At 39.9% G+C, this 19866-nt stretch overlaps 1 protein-coding gene across 1 annotated transcript in view; it reads right to left on the minus strand.

Annotated features, from left to right (window-relative positions):
* The window catches only part of TMEM170B (transmembrane protein 170B), a 35029-nt gene extending 20333 nt beyond the window's left edge, over positions 1-14696 (minus strand). The window contains exon 1 of the mRNA XM_080657406.1: positions 13991-14696. Within this exon, the coding sequence (XP_080513532.1) occupies positions 13991-14306 (316 nt within the window). The 5' untranslated portion in view covers positions 14307-14696. The remainder of the gene's footprint in view (positions 1-13990) is intronic.
* Positions 14697-19866: the final 5170 nt, after the last annotated feature.

Below are 19866 nucleotides of genomic sequence, written 5' to 3' on the forward strand. Positions count from 1 at the left end.
ATGTACATAAAATGTATAAATAAAGAAAATACTTGACAATGGCTATCTTTTAAAGATGAGATACAAGATGAATGACATTTTACATATTCTTTATCATTTGATTATTTTTAACAACCTGCTGGAAATACTTTTAAAAAATTTTTACTGCAAACTTACTGTCTTTAAAAAATAGGTTTTTGCCCTGGCCAGTTGCTAAGTGGTTAGCGCCAAAGTGTCTCAGGTTCAATTTCTGGTCAAGAACACAAACCTGGGTTGAATGTTTGCTCCCTGGCCCTGGGACATGTGCAGGAGGCAACCAATCCATGTGTCTCTCTCACATCGATATGTCTCTGTCTCTCTCTCTCTCTCTGTCTTTCTCTCTCTCTCTCTCCCACCCCTATCCCCCTCCCTCCCTTCCACTTTCTCTAAAAAATCAATGGGAAAAAAATCCTTAATGAGGATTAACAAAACAAAAAATAGGTTTTCATTCTATAGTTCATCAAAGCCAAAGGTTCTCAACCCAGGCAGCTCATGATAATTACCCATGGAGCAACTAATACTCTCTGGAGGTAGGACCTAAACTACCATGTTTTTATCAAATAATCATGACATGCAATAGAGACAGAAATCACTACTCTAAGCTAAAGGTTCATAGAGGTATTTGTTTAAAAAAAATCCAAAAGTCATAAAACAAGGAAACCTATCTCATTAAACAACACTAAATATATTTTTAATCCTCTGTAGAGTATCTAACCCTTTAATATCATTAGCAAGTAGATACTAAAAATGTACTATATATTCAACATATTCTAAGCCTCAAGCTGAAGATACCATGCCAGTAAGACTATATTTGGGGACTGTTCATAATATTCCACCTTCTTTATAGAAATGGTGTACACTATAAGTTTAAATAATTTGTGTTCAAATTAGGCTATCTCAGTATCTCAAACTTTTTTCATTCTAGCAAATCTAAGGTGTGGAACTGGCTCTCTCTAGTTTCAAATAGGAGTAACTTCTAAATCTGGGTATATATCCAACAGAGGAGGCTTATTAGGTTCTCAGGAAAATGATGCATTTGTATCTGAAAAAGTCCCCAGATCAGAGTCAGCCTCAGATATGGCTCATTGACCCATAACTGTCTGATCCACCGCCTGTTTCTGTACAGCAAGCACGTCAAACTCGCAGCCCACAACAAATATTTTTGCAGCCCAGACAACATAACGGTATGTAAGAAATGTTTTAATACAAATTTCGTAACTTACTTTTTATAATATCCTGTTATACATAATCTATATATATACAAGGCTAATATGCAAAGTGTCCCCTCAGGAGTTTGACTGGGAGTTCGATCGCTCACTATGATGTGCGCTGACCATCAGGGGGGCAGCACGGAACATGGCGGGCGACCAGTGGTGGCAGGGCACTGAGGGAGGGAAGGAGGATGCGAGGAACCGTGCGTTGGGGGGCGCAGGTGGTGAGGGAAGCAGGCGGCAGGGAGGCAGGGAAACTGATTGGCCCTGATCATTGGCCAGGCCTAGGGACCCCACCCATGCAAAAATTTTGTGCACTGGGCCTCTAGTTATTAATAACAAACTACAACATTCGTAATGAATGATTACTATAATCATGTTGCATTCATTTGCCTTAAGTGCCTGACGCACAGGTGCACCATTTCTCTCCACTAATACTAGCAGCGAATATTTTAGCAGTTGATTGCCACATCATTAGTCTTGTACTGACTTGTTTGGTGTGTGCAACAGAAAATATTTTGCTTTCGGAGAACAAGAAAAATACTAGGTTTATTTGCATTACGCTTATTAATTTGTGCAGTTATTCAGTGTCTGGTAAGTTAATGTTCGAGAAAAAAATATTAATTTTTATTAAAGTGTTCTATTATTCTATGTTAACGATTACTCATTTATTTCAGCCCTTTGTATTTAGCATGTTTCTATCAAAAATAAACCTACCTTTATATGAAAATTGAAGCTTTTGTTTTTTTTGTGGCCCACATAAACTTAAACCTTATTTATTTAGCCATGTTAGCCTTTGAGTTTGCGAGCTAAAAATTGCTTTTACATTTGGAAATGTTTGAAAAAATTCAAAAAACAATATTTCAAGGCACATGAAAATTACAAAAAATTCAAATTTCATTGTTCATAAAGTTTTATTCTAATGTAGACATGCTCATTCACATTGTCTATGGCAGCCGTGGGCAAACCACAGCCCGCGGGCCGGATCCGGCCCGTTTGGCTGTTCTATCTGGCCCACGGAGCCGAAAGAGTGGAGGGTTCTCTTGCTCTCCCCTCCTCTCCTTTACTTTGAATTTATATTAGTTCACACAAACACTCCATCCATGCTTTTGTTCCGGCCCTCCGGTCCAGTTTAAGAACCCACTGTGGCCCTCGAGTCAAAAAGTTTGCCCACCCCTGGTCTATGGCTATGTTCATGCTACAATGGGCAGAGTCGAGTAGTTGGGATAGAGACAATATGGTCAGCAAAGCCAAAAATATTTACTGCAGTTACTATATGTTGAGAATGTTGAGTACTGGCCTTTACAGAAAAAGTTGCCGATTCCTGGTCTAGATGATTTGACATATGTCCTGGGTGCTGCGTTGTCCCATACCCCATTGAAAATTAGTCACAGTACTTTCATATATTATCAAGAACACATTTGGTAATTAATTAATGATACTTCAATGGCATATATTCTAATACCTTCAGAGCACACTGTGCAGCTAGTACTATGGGATATAGAGTCATCAGCAAAAGGAAGGAATATCAAAGAAGATTGCAAGAGAACACATTGCTACACCTGAGTTTTCAAAAATAAACAGGATTAACCAAACTATAAACATATTGGAGATGGAATGAGGGTGAGGAATGGGGATGGCGGATGGTTCTCAAACCCCTCCCCTGCACACCCCTCCCCCTATGTTGGAGTGACTTAGGAGTGCCTAAAAGAAATACCACCCCAGAAATTCTGATTTAATTGGGCATCAGAAATTTTTAAAGTTCCCAGGTGACTCATGCATAGCCACGAATGAGAAAAAAACTGCTCTAAGATATAATGATCAAGTCATAGAATTATATGCAATGGAGAATATGAAACTGCAAAAACTCTGGTCTTGAGGTTGCTCTCCCCCAATGGCTTAAGTCTTTTGTTTTGAATAATAGAAGGTGCCAAGAAGCAGGCAAGGTTACCTGATACAAGGAATAGTGTGGCTACCCTGGTTCTAAAAGGCAAAAATACAGTCCAATTCTCGAGATCCTAATACAGAGTTTACCAAAGACTAAAACTGGACCAGGCCAGCAAAGAAATCTTCCTGCCTCCACCATGAGCCAAACACTAAGTAACAAGCAACAGAAGTCTGCCACTGGGGGAAGGGCAGTGCGAGGACTGACAATCCTTCTGTGGTGTAGGCATGCAGAGATGGCTAAAACCTGACATACAGCACTAACACTGAGAATAACCCTGCAGCACAGGGACATGGCAACAGCAGCAATTTCTATAGACTTTGAAGCCTGTGGCACACTGAAGGTAACCATAACAACAACACAACTCAAACTCAGCTTACTCCTGAGGAGATTAAATCAACTCTTCACACTCTGGTCTAACAAGCAGCAGCCCATTTGCTAGCATAAATACTACATACTTCAGTCTGTACTGCTATGCATATAAAGTCCTGCATTTAATAAAAAATTATGAGACAGTCCTGGCCAGGTGGCTTAGTTGGTTGGAGCTTCATCCCATACACCAAAAGGGTTGTGGGCTCAATTCCCAGTCCGGGCACATATCTAGGTTAAGGGTTCAATCCCCAGTCTGGGCGTGTATGGAGGCAACCGATTGATATTTCTCTTACCTTTCTTTCTCTCTCCCTTTCTTTCTAAAATCAATAAACATATTCTCAGGTGAGAATTAAAAAAATAAATTATGAGACCCACTCAAAAACAGGAAAAACAATCCACTGCTAAGAAGTAAAGTGATCAACAAAACCAGACCCAGAGATGATCCAGATTTTAGAACAACCAGACAAGGACTTTAAAATAACTATAATTAACACGTTAAAGGCTCTCATGAAAAAGGTGGACAGCTCACATGAACAGAGAAATTTCAGCAAAGAGATAGAAACTCTAGGAAAAAGTCAAATGAAAATCCTAGAAATTGTTTTAAAATACAGTAACAACAAAAATATCTCAGAGATAAAGAATTCCTTTAATACTGGTAGGCTCACCAGCAGACTGGACACAACTAAGCAAAGAATCAGTGAACTTATAAAACAGTAGAAATTATTCAAACTGAAATATAATAGAAGGACAAATAGAAACCATCCAAGAGCTATGGAATAATTTCAAATGGTCTCTCTTCAAATATTTTTCTTCTCCATTCTCTCTTCTCCTTCTAGGACTCCAGTTATATTAGACTCAGAGGAACAAAGATAAAAAGTAGAGCATACTTCTCATCAGAAACTATCAAACCAGAAGACAACAGAATGACATTTTAAAAAAAGACTGAAAGAAAAAAATCTGTAAAGCCAGAAATCTATATTCAAGAGAAATACCTTTCAGAACTGAAGGTGAAATGAAGACTTTTTCCAGAAATAAAAATGCTGGGAGAATTAACTGCCAACAGACCTGAGCTACAAGACATATTGAAGGAAGTTCTTCAGACAGAAGTATAATACTACATGGAATCCTAACTCTACACAAAGAAATGAGTAACAGTGAAGATAAACATAAGATATATTTTCTTATTTTTAATCACACTAACATTTTAACCAGATTTAAAAATAAGTTACTGTTTTTTCACTTGAAACCTCATTTAACATAAAAGTTAAAGCTGTGTTGGATATTTAATTCTGCTTAAAAAAGAGCAAAAACACTAGATTTTAAATTTAATTGTGACACCTTCAAGAGCTACTTTAAAATACTGTCTCTCTTAAAGCTTATGGCAATACTGTTTATTACCCACTTAAACTAAATTACCCTTTCACTAGATAATTATGTAATTTTAAACTGTAATTTACAGTACTCATCATTGAATAGTAAAATTCTTAGAAAAACAGGTGTTTAATTTAAAACAATCTGAATATCAATTGCTTTAAAGAAATCAGGTTAAGCTATTTAAAATAGTTCAAAAAATTGCTCTATACTTAAGCTACAGCACTATCTTCCTAAGGATGTCACTCAGTTTGTCCTTCCTCATAAATGATTAGTTATCACTCAGTTATAAAATGTAGGGTTTATAAATCAGAATCTGAATCTAATTATAAAATTATAACCGAGATTATGCAATAGTTTCTATTGTTATTACTTGTCTGCCCTCAAGCATCTTAAATTACATTTGTTTGATTTAGTCATTGTCCTTAACTCAGCGAATGATCTCATGATACAACATTACAAAAAGATATTTACACTGAATACTGAAAAATGAACTTTTTACATCAATAAGCAGAACTTATAATGAAACACCCAATAACAAAATATTAACATGAATGGCAGATCAGAAAATAAAAGCACCACCAGAAAAACTAAGCAAGCAATGCACAAGCATGTCAAGACAGTCACGCCTCAGGTATTATTGATAGTAATCCTGAGGGAGCGGTTTATACCGCATGGGGATTAAAAAAACAAAAACAACATAATTTCAGAACTTGAAGGGATCTTCAGATACTGAATCCAGTTTCCTAAACCAAATTTTAAGAAGGCCTAATTATAAGAGCTATTAAATGGTATTCAGACACCAAAGATTTTCTAGGTCCTAAACCAAAAGCTAATGAATTAGCATATTAAAATATCTGAAGAAGTCCCCATTAAAAAAGAAGTTTCTTAGTTTTAGAGAGTAAAGAAACAAGTTTCTATGCAAATATAAACATTTTTCTTAACTCACAGTAAAATTTCTAAACTTTTTCTCAACTCATCAAAATTTCTAAATCAGCTTTCAATATGAAAACTGTGGGCATTAGGTTATATTATGAATGAGAAAACCTAGGCCTCGGAAATAGGTGGGTTGTCTTAAGTGCAAAGGCTAATTAGTAGCATTCAAGGATAAAATTCAGGTTCTTATAAACTCAGGGATCTAGTGCTTATTCAGACTCTTTATTTGCATACAGAAATCTAGCAGAACCCAAATTATACTAGGGGTAATTCTAATAACTGCTCATTATGTAAGTATTTACATAAACAGTGTTCATGTTTAATTCTCCCATATACTTCAGATTTAATATAAACTGCCTAGAATTTTAAAAATACAATTATTTCATAAGCATTATTCTCTATAGCTAATAGTTCACATAAATAAAGAAAAGATTTTTAAAAGATATATGATCCTAATGCTAAAAGTCACTTTTAAAAACTGGTTATAGCATCCTCTTGGAAATATATGGATCATTAATATTGATATTTTAACTATACTAAATACTCCATATTAAAGTGCATTATATATCTTACATACCTGCAATTTGATCACTAAAAAACTTAGTTTTTAAAAATCAGGTGTTCCCAATCCTTGAACCCTCAATAACAAAATTACCTGAAGAGCTAGTTTAAAAGGTGGTTTCCTAGCCTCTGTTCTCAAAGACCCTAATTCCATAGACAGAGGCTGAGGCCCTGGATCTGTACCCTTAGCCAGCCCCAGGTGATTCCAATATTAGCAAGGTTTAGAAATCCTATGGGATTAAAGTAATTCATGGGAGGGAATGGAAGGAGAATTTGCTAATGAAAATCCAGTTTCACATTACTAATGAAAACATCTTAGTTGGACAGATATTCAAGTAATACTTTTAAACTTAATCAAGTCCTGATAGTATTCTTGGACCAACCTACAGGCAGTTCATCTTTCCTTTCTCTCCATCACCCCATAAACAGGTTCTTTCTCCACTCCCTCTTCTGTTGCCTTCAAAATCCCACTACCTGGTTCTCCCTGAACTCAACAAGCCACAAAAGAATTACTTAACCTGATGGTTAGTCAGTGTCTTTAGCCCATGAGCTCCTTAGGGACAATGATTGATATTTTCATCTTTATCAGTATTTACCAGAGACAGACACATGACTCATGATCAAGAAATATCCAATAAATTAACCCTTAAAAATGCTAGACACTGCATTTTAGTATAATTCTTCAATGTATCAAGATGGGTTTTGCTTTTTCTAGGCACCTGTTCCTCTTACAGATATTTCATCCCCTCACCCACTACATTGCCTCTAGTCTTCCCGTTCAGGGCCTCATTCCCTACTCCCCATACCTACCTCCAGGACTGAGCAGCCAGGCTCTGGGAGACCCCCAATGATCCTGATCTGGTACAGTCCCCTGGACAATATACCAGAGTTGTGTGACCAATAGAGAACAGCAGAAGTGATGGGATACCACTTCCAAGATTAGATCATAAGAGACCCTATGGCTTCTGTTTTTGGTTTCTCTCCCTCTGACCACTCACTATGGCGAAAGCCATGTTACGAGCAGCCCCTGGATGCCTCCTACCAGCAGTCACATGAAAGTGCCTGGAAGTGAGCCAACCCTCCAGCACAGTCAGGTCTGTAGAGACTGCAGTCCAGGCTGACAGCTTGACTGTTACCTCTGTAAGACGATGAGCCGCAAAACCATTCCCAGATCCCTGAGTATCAAAAACTGTATGAGAAAATTAATGTGTTTGGTTTTAAACTGCTAAATTTTGGGGTAATTTATTACTCAGCAATAAATAACGAATACAAAGATTTGTAAATTCATACTCACTACAATATAAGCTTCTTAAAAACAGTCATGACATGTTATGGTATCTCTGACAGCATACGTCCACTGCAGTTACTCCAATGTTTGCTGAATTGGATTGATTGATAATTTTTCAAGTCCTAGATTACGTGTTTTGTAAGCAGGAGCAAGATACTGCCTATAACAGTTTCTCTAGTTTTAAAAGTGGAATCAATAATGGTCCCTTACCTCACGGGGTTATTATGAGGATCCAATAATATAAAATTCATAACTGCCTCAGAACAATGCCCACCACACTAAAAAGTGTTGAGCGTTGTTAACTACTAAAAGTAAAATTTCTTAAAAGGAAATGTATCACTCTCTTTCCTTAGTATTGAAACCCTAAAAATGAAATTTTTAATGTAAGAATTATTTACAAGCCATGTCAGATTTATGAAATAAACTTAGAAAACTGATTTACCTTCAAATATTAAGATAGAATACCAAATAAAAGAAGATACTGGATATGTTAATATGATAATACTAATTAATCTAGCAATCTATATTCCTCAAAACTGTTTTCATTTGTCCTAGTCATACTGCAATAAGTTCATAACATGCTCCTAGACTATATTACAAGATTATATTATAAGAACACAAGTAACTGGATCCAGGTACAAGTTTGGTTCTTTTTTTTTTTGTATGAAATTTGGTGGAAAATCTTTTTCTATTTCAAAGTTTCATCTACTTAGCTAAGGTCACTGGAATTTAATAGTCTAATGAGAACTCTCTCAAATGTGTTGCTACTGCCACTGTTCACTATATGATTTTTGTTAAAATACTTAGTCATTAAAAATATATAATTAGCTCAGCCAGCATGGCTTAGTGGTTGAGCACTGACCTATGAACCAGGAGGTCACAGTTCAATTCCTGGTCAGGACATGCCGGGGTTGTTGACCCTATCCCCAGTAGGGGGTGTGCAGGAGGCAGCTGATCAATGATTCTCTCTCATCGTTGATGTTTCTATCTCTCTCTCCTTCTCCCTTCCTCTCTGAAATCAATAAAAATATATTTTAAAAAAATACATAATTAGCCTATCACAACTGAACAGAGCAAAGATACATTTGTACCTAATAGTTAACTACTAGTTAACTATTAAATTGTCAAAATCATAGCTTACACAGTCCCAAGACTTATCCAGAAATTGCTTTAGATTTAAAACACGTCATCTGGACTTTAGACTTGGTATTGCCAGAGGATATGGTTCAAAGATAATGAAATGGGAATTTTTAAAACCTGAAGATAAAAATTCTAATTTTTGAAAAATTACAGGAGCTTTATTCGCAATACAATATACAACCTTCCAAAAAGCAAACTCCTATAAAGTACAAATCATACCATCACTTACTAATTGGCTCTGTACCACAAAAGAATACAGGATTTTTTCACAAGTATTTCAGAAACATCTAATTTTGGAGTCCAGCACAATACTGAAAAGAAGTACTTGTCTTTAAGGCTACATTTACAAAACATAAATACCTATAAGTGGACATTTGAAATAATTTTACCCACATAAACTCACCTCCAATAACAGAGCAGTTAGGAAGAGGAATTAAACTTAATCGTAGCCTAGGATACAAAATAACACCCAGAGAAGCAAACCTACTTGGGAGCACGGCTAAAGGAAGGTGCCGGCTTTACTTGCATGTGGTGTAAGCAATTCCAGATAACTATAATAGATACCAATTATTTTCCCTCTTTCTTTCTTTTTTTTTTCTGAAAATATTAACACTGAAGTGGCTTAGTAAGTGAAAAGTCTAAAAGGGAACTACAATAGTGTGTGCGTACATACTGCAAAAATAAGCACATATATTTAATATAGACACACACATATATGCATACACAGAGACGGTTGAATTTCCTTCCAGTTTGAATTCCCAGCCTCCCAATGCTTATTACCAATAGAAAAAGCGGAGCACCTGCCGCCACATTTGCTGCTGTCACTGAGAGAGGAGGCAGTCTAAGGCCAGCCTTTGCCTTTTTTCCCAGGGACCAATTATCCCTTTCCCTACACCAGCCTGGATCTGTGTTTATCCAGGGGTTTAGGCATCCTGCCTATTTCTAAGTAAAAAATTCTTCTCTAAACCAAATTTGGGTTAGAACACAAAGTTGAGAAAATAAAGGTAAAGCAAAGGAATACATTTTATTGTAGATCATTTTTTAAAGTCAAGTAACCCATGAAACTGAAAGAGTATATACATACTGACTCTAATTTTAGATTGGGGCCATGGTATTAAGAACAATTTAGAGAAAGAAAAACCATTTGAGAAAGAAAGCCATTTATCTCTCTACTTTAGTAAGCTAAAGTCCCATCTAACCTATGCACAGTTAACACTTTAGGAATCTTATGAATCACACACTTTGGGAAGTGTTGGATACAGAAGAGAACTGTGGCAATGGTTACTAAGTGACAGACATGGGGGTCTCCAGATATTAATCTGCTCTCTATGGAGTCCTCAATCCTAGTGTCTTCCATGAAGGAGGAAAAATAAATAGCAGCCTGAAATTCATAGGATTTCTAAAAGTGAATATATATAAAAATGAATCACTAACTTTTACATAGGCAAAAGCAACTTAAAATTTGATAAAGCACTATTATTCAATAATTCTTGCATTTTCTAATATATTTTATTAGATGGATAGAAATAAATTCCAATCATACATTCTTGGGTTCATTGGGACAAATACTTACCATAAGGCTATTCTTAAGTACATTAAGATTAATTGTCCAACAGACCTGCCTGAAAAAAGCCATGTGGGGTAAAAGGAAAAGGCACAGAACTAAGGGTCAGGGAAGGTTAGTTCCAGCCCTGTCTCCATCATTAAGCAACTGTTTGAACCCTGCCATGCCCTTCACTTCTACAATGTGACATTTGATATTTCCAAAGTGAAGTCGCTGAACAACATAACTTCTGGCTCTAAAATGTTGTTCATTCTCATGATCACTTTTTAAACATTTATTTCTATCAAAGTGATACATACTCAAGACTGCTTTCTAAAGGTCAGTCTCTACGATAAAAAGGTCAATATAAAAATTTTCCCGTTTCACTTATGGGATAAGATACAAAGAGAAGAAAAAAAAACACACAGCTGTTGGTTTGTATAAAGAAAAAAATAGAGCCCGTCTGGTGTGGCTCAGTAATTGAGCATCAACCTAGGAACCTGAAGATCACAGTTTGATTCCCAGTCAAGGTATAGACCCAGGTTGTGGACTTGGTTCCCAGTAGGTATGCAGGAGGCAGCCGATCATGAGTCCCTCTCATCATTGATGTTTCTATCTCTCCCCCTCTCCCTTGCTCTCTGAAATCAATAAAAATATATTTTTCAAAAAATAGAGATGAGAGTGTGTTCCCCCTTTAAATGGCTTTTAATAACCAGAATTCCTATTAATCAGAATTCTATAAATCCTTTATACAGTCATTTCTTAAATCCAAATCAGTCTGGTTCTATACTATGCTCCTTTCTTTCACCTGTTTCTCTTCCAAGTTTATTATGATGACAAAAATGCTTTCTGACTTAATGTTATCATACTTTGAAAAAAGGTAATGATATTTAACTTATTAGCTATCAGATGTAAGCAAGTTACTCTTCACTTCAATGTTTAAATGTGTAAAATAAAGATAATCAATCTCAAGATTGTTGACAAGATTCAATAATATATATGGAAGTATGGTTAACTAGCACAAAAGCACTTTCAATAAGCATCGGTGTGTTTTAAAGCTTTGACAATTATCTACAAAAGTTATTGAAACACCTCATTCCCTAGTTAACAGCATATTTACTCCAAAAGATGTAGCCAAAAATAATACAAATAGAATGTTTAAATTATGCAACTGTTAAATATTATTTTTAAAATTCTGTAAATATGTATTGAGCATTTACTATGTGCCAGGAACTATAATGCTAGGGTTCCAGAATTCAGTGATTAAGACATTGATTCCATCCCCAAAAAGCTCAAAGTCTATAATACAATTGAAAAATATAATTGAAAACCATATACAAGGAGCAAGATGAAGCAAATGTTTCATTATCTAACAGAGCGTAAAGAGGAAGTAGCTAAAACATCCTGGAAAAGGGGAAAGGGTAGTTCTGAAGGCAAAGACTGGGTTTTTAAAGCCTAGCTCAGCCATTTACTAGCTCTGTGATTTGGGGCAACTGAATTTACCTCTCTGAGCTTCTTTGTAAATCTACTTTGGAGAATTATTCTGAAGATTAGAAATAATATATGTGAAGTACCTGATACATAGCAGAAATTATTTTTCATTGTTTTAGGATTTGTTTTTAATAGACCAAATTTAAAAGGTACGGTGGTAGCATATCTTGACTAATGATTAAGCTACATATGTCACCAGAACCGAGAAGGCCATAAAGAACCACATCAGAATGTTACCATTTCCAAAGTCCAAAGTGATGTAGTTCCTAACATGGTACACTCACCTGCTGGTGAAACATATTTCTAATCTATTTCCTTCTCCATTTTTACCCTGACAAACAATTTTGCATACTCACACTCTACTTTTTTCCATTTATTCCCCAGGCCCACTTCAGTCCTAGTTTGGGACGTTCTGCATATCCTCCATTAAATGGCAACGTCCTGTGAGCAACTGATGATTATTAAGATTGTATTAGGAGATAATTAGAGCTAACTCTGGGCTCAAACTACTATTACTAACCTAATGGTTGACTTGCAGAACTGGGAGCTGCTAAATAATGGTTAGAATCTTAAAGTAAATATTTTAAAATATTGTAAAATCCAGCCAAGAAGTAAGTTACATTTACATTTTCTCTGTTCCCCAAAGCTATTTTTTCTAAATACTCTAACTGGTACAACATTTGAAATATACACAATGAACAAATATGAGGCAAAGCCATACTAAAAAGGCAAAGCAGTCTACCCCTAAATTCTATTGAATCATACAGTGATCTTGTCATAAACTTGTCAACATAGTTTTTCAGAACTAAGAACATGTTCCTATCTTTAAACCATCATGTAAGGTCAGTTTGCTCCAAGTTAAAGAACCACGTATTAAAACTGAGGACATCATGAATCAATCCAGAATTTACTTTAATTTTATAGCTTCCACATTCAAGAAAACCAGTGTCTCTAAGTCACCTTATGGTATATAATTCCAAAAAAAAAATATCTCTATGAATATCCATATCATACCAGTTATATTCCTACTCTAGCCAGTTTGACATAATGCATTTTGAAATACTAAAGTTCTATCAAAATTAGCTGCCTTATACATTTTCAAGAATCAAATCCTGGGCATGTTTTAAAGTTTTTTCTCTGAGGATAAGGCACTGAGGTGTCACCAAACTGCAAAAGAATCTCTTTCTTATAAATACTAATCTTTAGAGGGTATTTTTAAAATTCAGAACTCAGAGTATTGTCAAGCATTTCCACATTAACAAACCCAGAAGTTTCTTCACAAAGCAAACCCAGACATCCTATAAAAATGAGTATTACCGCTCATTTTTACAACTATAAATTGATGTTAATTATTGTAATGTAGTTCAGTCCAATTCCCTCCTGATAGCCTTGAGAATGAAGGGAAATGCATAAAATTATCAAATGTCACAGAAGCAGTAGCTTGAGGCCAGAAGGGGAGAAAGAGAAAACAGACAGACAAAAGGAAATAGGAGAGAGAGGAGATATATGGTTGAAACTAAAATGCTTATAATCACTAGACCTTGGCCCAGCCCCTGACACACTGTAATCTACTTAATGTCATCTATCTTTCCAAAAAAGCAAAAAGTTAACAATGGAAGCAAATCGATCATGAGCAGGAAATTTAAGTCCTGCGTTCAGTTTGAGATTTGCCAGAAAGAAAAAGAGCTAAACAGAAAAAGATCTATACAATAAAAAGCGGTGTGCGTGTACCAGTGTGTGCGCTAGTGGGGGAAGAGGGGGTAAATAAAAGCTAACTGTGCTCAAGTCTCAGCACAGATGCTATTCCGCGAGTACTACAGAAGGCAGGGCCGTGGGCCCTCCCTCTGCAAGGCGGGGGTCGTGGATTCTCCCCCGCACACCCTCGAAACTGGGAAGCCCCTGAGTAAGGGGCGAACGGGTGGCGGCCGTCGGCTCCCCTGGATCCCGCGCGGAGTGGATCCAATTAAGACCTTCCTGGCCAGGACCTGGGACCGCGATCTCCCAAGGAGGCGCACACGGGGTGGGGCGGCAAGGAGCACTTCCTCTGCTCGGGAGGGAGAAAGAAGGCGAGGGGTGGCACCGCATCCCAGTCCCCACCCCCGCGCATCAATTACCCGTGAGGTTCCTCAGCACCGTCCCGTGGGCCCAGAGGCTCAGGACCTGCTGCACCGACAGGTTGATCATGGAGTGGTCGCCCCCCTCCGCCTTCATCTTCCCTGGGGGGCGCCCGCCGCCTTCTCCTCGGGCGCCGGGGGGCGGCAGCTGGTGTGAGGCTCCGGGGGCGGCGGCGGGTGCGCGGCTCCTCCAGGCCGCCGCCGCCGGGCAAGGCTGCGGGGCGCCGGGCTGGGCGCTGCTGCTGCGGCCGACGGACCTCCGAGGGGGGCCGCTCAGCGCGTCTCCCAGGCAGCCCCCTCCCCGCCGTGGAGACATTGAGGACGGCGGACGGGGGAGGGGAGGGGGCCCGGCGCTGTCCCCGCGCGGCCCCCCAGCGAGGACGCGGTGCGGAGGAGGCCGCCGCCGCTCCCTCTCAGGGGCAGCACAGCGCCGCGGTGATCGGGCGCGCTGGGAGGCCGAGGTCAAGCCGGGAGGCTTGGAGTGATGGGCAGCCGGCAGGTGCAGCCCCAGACGGAGTCCAACTCATCACCTCCGGAGGATCGGGAGACCCGGGACCCGGTGGAGGCTGCGGCGGTGGCCCAGGCGGCACCTGCCACCAGCCGGCCCACCCTCCGGCCGCCGACACTCGAGGAACCGCCCCCTCCACCCGCGGCCGCCGGCGGGCCGCTCGTGCGCGCGCGCACGGGTCCCCTCCTCCCTTCCTTCGCCAGATAGGCTGCGCATGCTCAGTCTCCCCCTTCCCGCGACCCGCCGCCCTCGGACACCCGGCCGGCCCCGGAGTCCTCCTTCTTCCCCTCCCCGCGCGGAGCTCGCGAGGCCGACAGCACCGGGAGCCACCCGCAGTGGGGCGGAGAGAAGCGCAGTTGCGTCACTAGCGCCACCGCCGGCTCCGCTGCTGATTGGGTGCTGCAAGGACCCACCCCCACACTCCCCGCCCCAGACCCGGGCGCGCGCCCCGGGAGCTGCAGCCCTTGACCGGAGGCGCTCCGGGCGTGCGGAGTGGCCGGTGGTGCTGAAGACCAAGCCTGAAGGGCCACCCTGGCCTACGACCGGGGGAGCAAACGGTACTAAACTTCCTGAGATGGTTTCTGTGGTAGTTCAGATCTTTGGCTCCTAATGAAATACTTTTGATAACAAACGTTTGCATCTTTTTTTGAAGGGCTTAAATATCTCAACATTTTACATTTATTAATTGAGGGGTTTTTTTGTGTGTTTTTTTCTGAGTGAGTCAGGTGAGTTGGATAGGTCACTACCTGCAGAAAATATTTTAAAGCTACTAAAACGGAAATAGACTCCCTTTCTCATTCATCCACTCCTTCTGGCAGCAAGAACTCGGGCCTCCTGTGGTTCCAGGTTCCCAAATACTTATTGACATAGGGCTCCCAGGTGTCCCATTCAGCGCCATTCCCTGATCTAGCTCTTTTTGCATTGCAGTATTTTTATTTAAATTGTAAAAACAAACAAATTTTTAAAAAGCTTTCGTTATTTTTCTCCCCTAGGACTTAAACTTTCTTCCCATTGTTTGCTACCTTTTTTCATGCCCAAAGTTAGCCTGAGGAGCTATCTAAATTCCAACTATGACAAACTAAACTCCTTGAAGTTTGAAACCTTTTAACTTGAAAAATAAAAATTTAGTTTTGGCCATAACATAAATATGCGCAGGCCACAGCCATTCCCAACTCCATCCTTTTCAATGGCTCTGCCATCTGTAAAGAAAATGTACAAAGGGAAGGGAAGTTCATGCTGTAGCAAAAGCAAGTATACTCAGCAAAACCTGTAAGGTTGAATCACATGCACGATGGTACTTTGGTGACCACTTTTAATACAGTAATTATACATACATATTTATGTATGTGCATATAGTAGATGTATTGGTGTCACAACACAAAAAACGGGCAATTGTTGTTTCACCAATAAGAATTGGACCCAAACAAATAATGTAGAGTTTATCTTCCTCCCAGTATTTAGAATTATCTAGATCTTAATTAATTAAAGATTATAGAATATCAGACTTAAAATTGGCCTTAGCATTTTTCTAATTCATTTTATTTAATAGATAAGGAAACGGATTCTGCAGAATTCAGTTTCTTGACAGAGGTAATACCACTTCAGAGGCTAGTTTATGAATTCCCAGTCTATTAATTCTTTCTAGCAACCACACTGTATTTCTTAACTCCCTACTAGAGGCCTGGTGCATGAAATTCGTGCACGGGGGTGTCCCTCAGCCCAGCCTGCACCCTCTCCAATCTGGGACCCCTCGAGGGATGTCTGACTGCCCGTTTAGGCCCAATCCCGGTACCTAAACAGGCAGTTGGACATCCCTCTCACAATCCAGGAGAGGGATTGCTGGCTCCCAACTGCTCGCCTGCCTGCCTTCCTGATTGCCCCTAACCACTTCTGCCTGCCAACCTGATCACCCCCTAACCCAGGGGTGGGCAAACTTTTTGACTCGAGGGCCACAATGGGTTCTTAAACTGGACCGGAGGGCTGGAACAAAAGCATGGATGGAGTGTTTGTGTGAACTAATATAAATTCAAAGTAAAGGAGCGGAGGGGAGAGCAAGAGAACCCTCCGCTCTTTCGGCTCCGCGGGCCGGATAGAACAGCTGAACGGGCCGGATCCGGCCCACGGTCCGTAGTTTGCCCACTGCTGCCCTAACCACTCCCCTGCCGGCCTGATTGATGCCTAACTGCTCCCCTGCCAGCCTGTTTGCTCCTAACTACCCTCCCCTGCAGGCCTGGTCACCCCTAACTACCCTCCCCTGTAGGCCTGGTCACCCCTAACTGCCCTCCCCTACAGGCCTGGTGCCCCCCAACTGCTCTCCCCTGCAGGCCTGGGTGCCCCCCAACTGCCCTTTCCTGCAGGCCCGGTCGCCCCCAACTTCCCTCCTCTGCTGGCCTGGTCCCCCCTAACTGCCCTCCCCTACAGGCTTGATCACCCCCAACTGCCCTCCCTTGTAGGCCTGGTCCCTCCCAACTGCCCTCCCCTGCTGACCATCTTGTGGTGGCCATCTTGTGTCCACATGGGGCAGTCATCTTTGACCACATGGGGGCAGCCATCTTGTGTGTTGGGATGACAGTCAATTTGCATATTATTCTTTTATTAGATAGGATTATTCCATAACTTTAAGATTCTGGATGTGGCCGAAACCTGTTTTGCTCAATGGATAGAGCGTCGGCCTGCGGACTGAAGGGTCCTGGGTTCGATTCCGGTCAAGGGCATGTACCTTGGTTGCGGGCACATACCCAGTAGGGGGTGTGCAGGAGGCAGCTGATCGATGTTTCTCTCTCATCGATGTTTCTGGCTCTCTGTCCCTCTCCCTTCCTCTCTGTAAAATATCAATAAAATATATTAAAAAAAAAAAGATTCTGGATGTGGAGGTGCAGGTTATGTAATGGTGGTATTAAGAGAGTCGATATTACATGAGTAGTGGTATTTAAAAAAATCATGCAACCACATCCAGTGACGTGTTCATAGCAAACTCTGAGCAACAGCTCATTCAACTCTCACATCAGGAATTTTTAGTTGGTTTGGAACAATTGGGATTCTCAGTATTGTACACTATTGTTTAAAACATAGCATTCATGCTTATTGCAGCAGTATTTACAATAGCCAAGATCTGGAAATAGCCCAAGTGCCCATCAGTAGATGAGGGGATAAAAAAAAAAAAAACTAGTACATTTACACAATGGAATACTACTTGGCCATATAGAAGAAGGAAATCTGACCTTTTGTAACAGCATGGATGGATCTAGAGATTATTATGCTATGTAAAATAAACCAGTCAGAGAAAGACAAATACCATATGATCTCATTCAGATGTTGAATGTAATGAACAAAATAAACTGATGACCAAAATAGAAACAGAGGCATGGATACAGACTGACAGATGTCAGAGGGGAAGCAGGATGGGGGACTGGATGAAAGAAGGTGAAGGCATTAGAAAAACACACGTATACATAACACATAGACACAGAAAACAGTGTGGCGATAGCCAGAGGGAAAGGAGGGTGCGGTGTGTGGAGGTGGGCAAAGCGGGCGGGAAGGGGACTGACAGAGACTTTGCTTGGGGCAATGGGGACATGATACAGTGTGCAGATGATGTTTTATTGAGTTGTGCACTTGAAACCGGTATGGTTTTATGAACCAATGTCACCTGAATAAATTCAATTAAAAAATAAAATAAAATATTCAGAACCTGGGACAGTGCCTAGCACATGATGTTCAATAAATATTTGCTGAATGAATGTCATAGAAAGTCAGCATTTTTCTTGTTTCACATAATTTTTTAAATGTAATTTAAGTGTTGATTTCAGAAATGAGAAAGTAAGACACAGCAATGAAGTCTCTGGTCCAGCAGCTATCAACCTTTTTCACCTCATGGCACACATAAACTAATTACTAAAATTCTGCAGCACACCAAAAATAAATTTTTTGCCAATCTGACAAAAAAACACGCTAGGTATTATTTTGATTCATTCACACCAGATGGCCACTGTTGTGTTGGCTGTTGTCATTTTTTTTTTTTTTTTTGACAATTTAAGGGGAAAGAGGTCAGTGCCCCTGACTAAAATCATCTGGGATTGCATGTTTTAAAAATTCTGGCGGCACACCGGTTGAAAATTACTGCTCTAGTCCATAATGCACTTTGATAACCCAACAACCTTCCCCCTGCTTTTCAGTTTCATTCAATTTAATAAGTATTTATTTGGCATCTATTACTTATTATGTTCTATGCTAGGCATTATGTATAGGATTTGAATATTAATAAGTTCTCTACTCTCTAGGCTAATTCATTGCATTTAACTTATATTTGGGCCGATGATACCCACTGTATTGGAAGCCAGTACTCTTAAGGGAATTGAACATTTTCTAACAGCAGAGCTATAAAACACAAAAGTGAGTTAATGCAAATGAAAATTGTGTAATCTCTTTCCTTGCAGATTTTAGATATTGCATTAATACAACAATCAAGGAATGCCTGAGTCACATTCCTGCCAGAAATCAGGGAACACCCCAAATGACTCCTAAAAGTTTCTTTCAATCCTGTGACCTTCAGTATAAAATAAGCAATTTGTGAACAGTTCCTGGTTTATTTCTTACGCACAACTGAGGGTTCACTCATATGTCTTATCCATCCTATTAAATGTCCAGATAGAGCCCAGAATAAAGCTTTTAAAATCAGTTAGACTACACAATGATATTGATCCTTAGAGGAAATGTCCTTAAAGTCATTTTTTTCTCCACTTTATTATCTTTCTTGCTGTACAGTACTATATAAGAATTGTTAGAGGTGTTAGAGGCACCTCACCATCACCAGAGAGGTGTTACTGGACAGCCCCCTCAGTCAGTGGGAGAGGGCTGTTCCCAACCTCGATCCTCAATGAATTTATATGAGAGACCTTGACTGCGTTGTGAAAAGTCAATTAATTAAAGCATGCATCTTTATTGAAAAAGCAAAGCAAGCAAGCAAACCTATACATCTGCCTTACAAAGCACAAACAGGCTCTCAGCTAATCTGTAAAGCAGGTTGGATGGAGGTCTGAGGTTTTATATACCCCCTGTCCATAAGTTTCAAAATTCATTTGCTGAATATTTTGGTACAGATTAATTCTCAAGGTCCCCCCCTTTTGTTTGTTTGTTTGTTTTCACTTTGGCCTTCCCAGAATTCATAAGAAGCACCTGGCAATTTTATCATGCCAAGCCTTGAGATTGCTGGCTTCTTTGCTTAGGAAATAAAACTGCCCTTTTTGCCTTTCCATTTTCCCCCTTCCCTTTCTGCATTCTCACACTAGAGAGGTTTTTTAACCATTTGCTCTCATGTGCTTGGCTGGGGAAGATAATGGCTTGCTAGTTACAGGGAGCTGCAGATTGC

The sequence above is a fragment of the Plecotus auritus genome (assembly GCF_963455305.1).
Source record: "Plecotus auritus genome assembly, chromosome: 2".
Lineage (NCBI taxonomy): Eukaryota > Metazoa > Chordata > Mammalia > Chiroptera > Vespertilionidae > Plecotus > Plecotus auritus.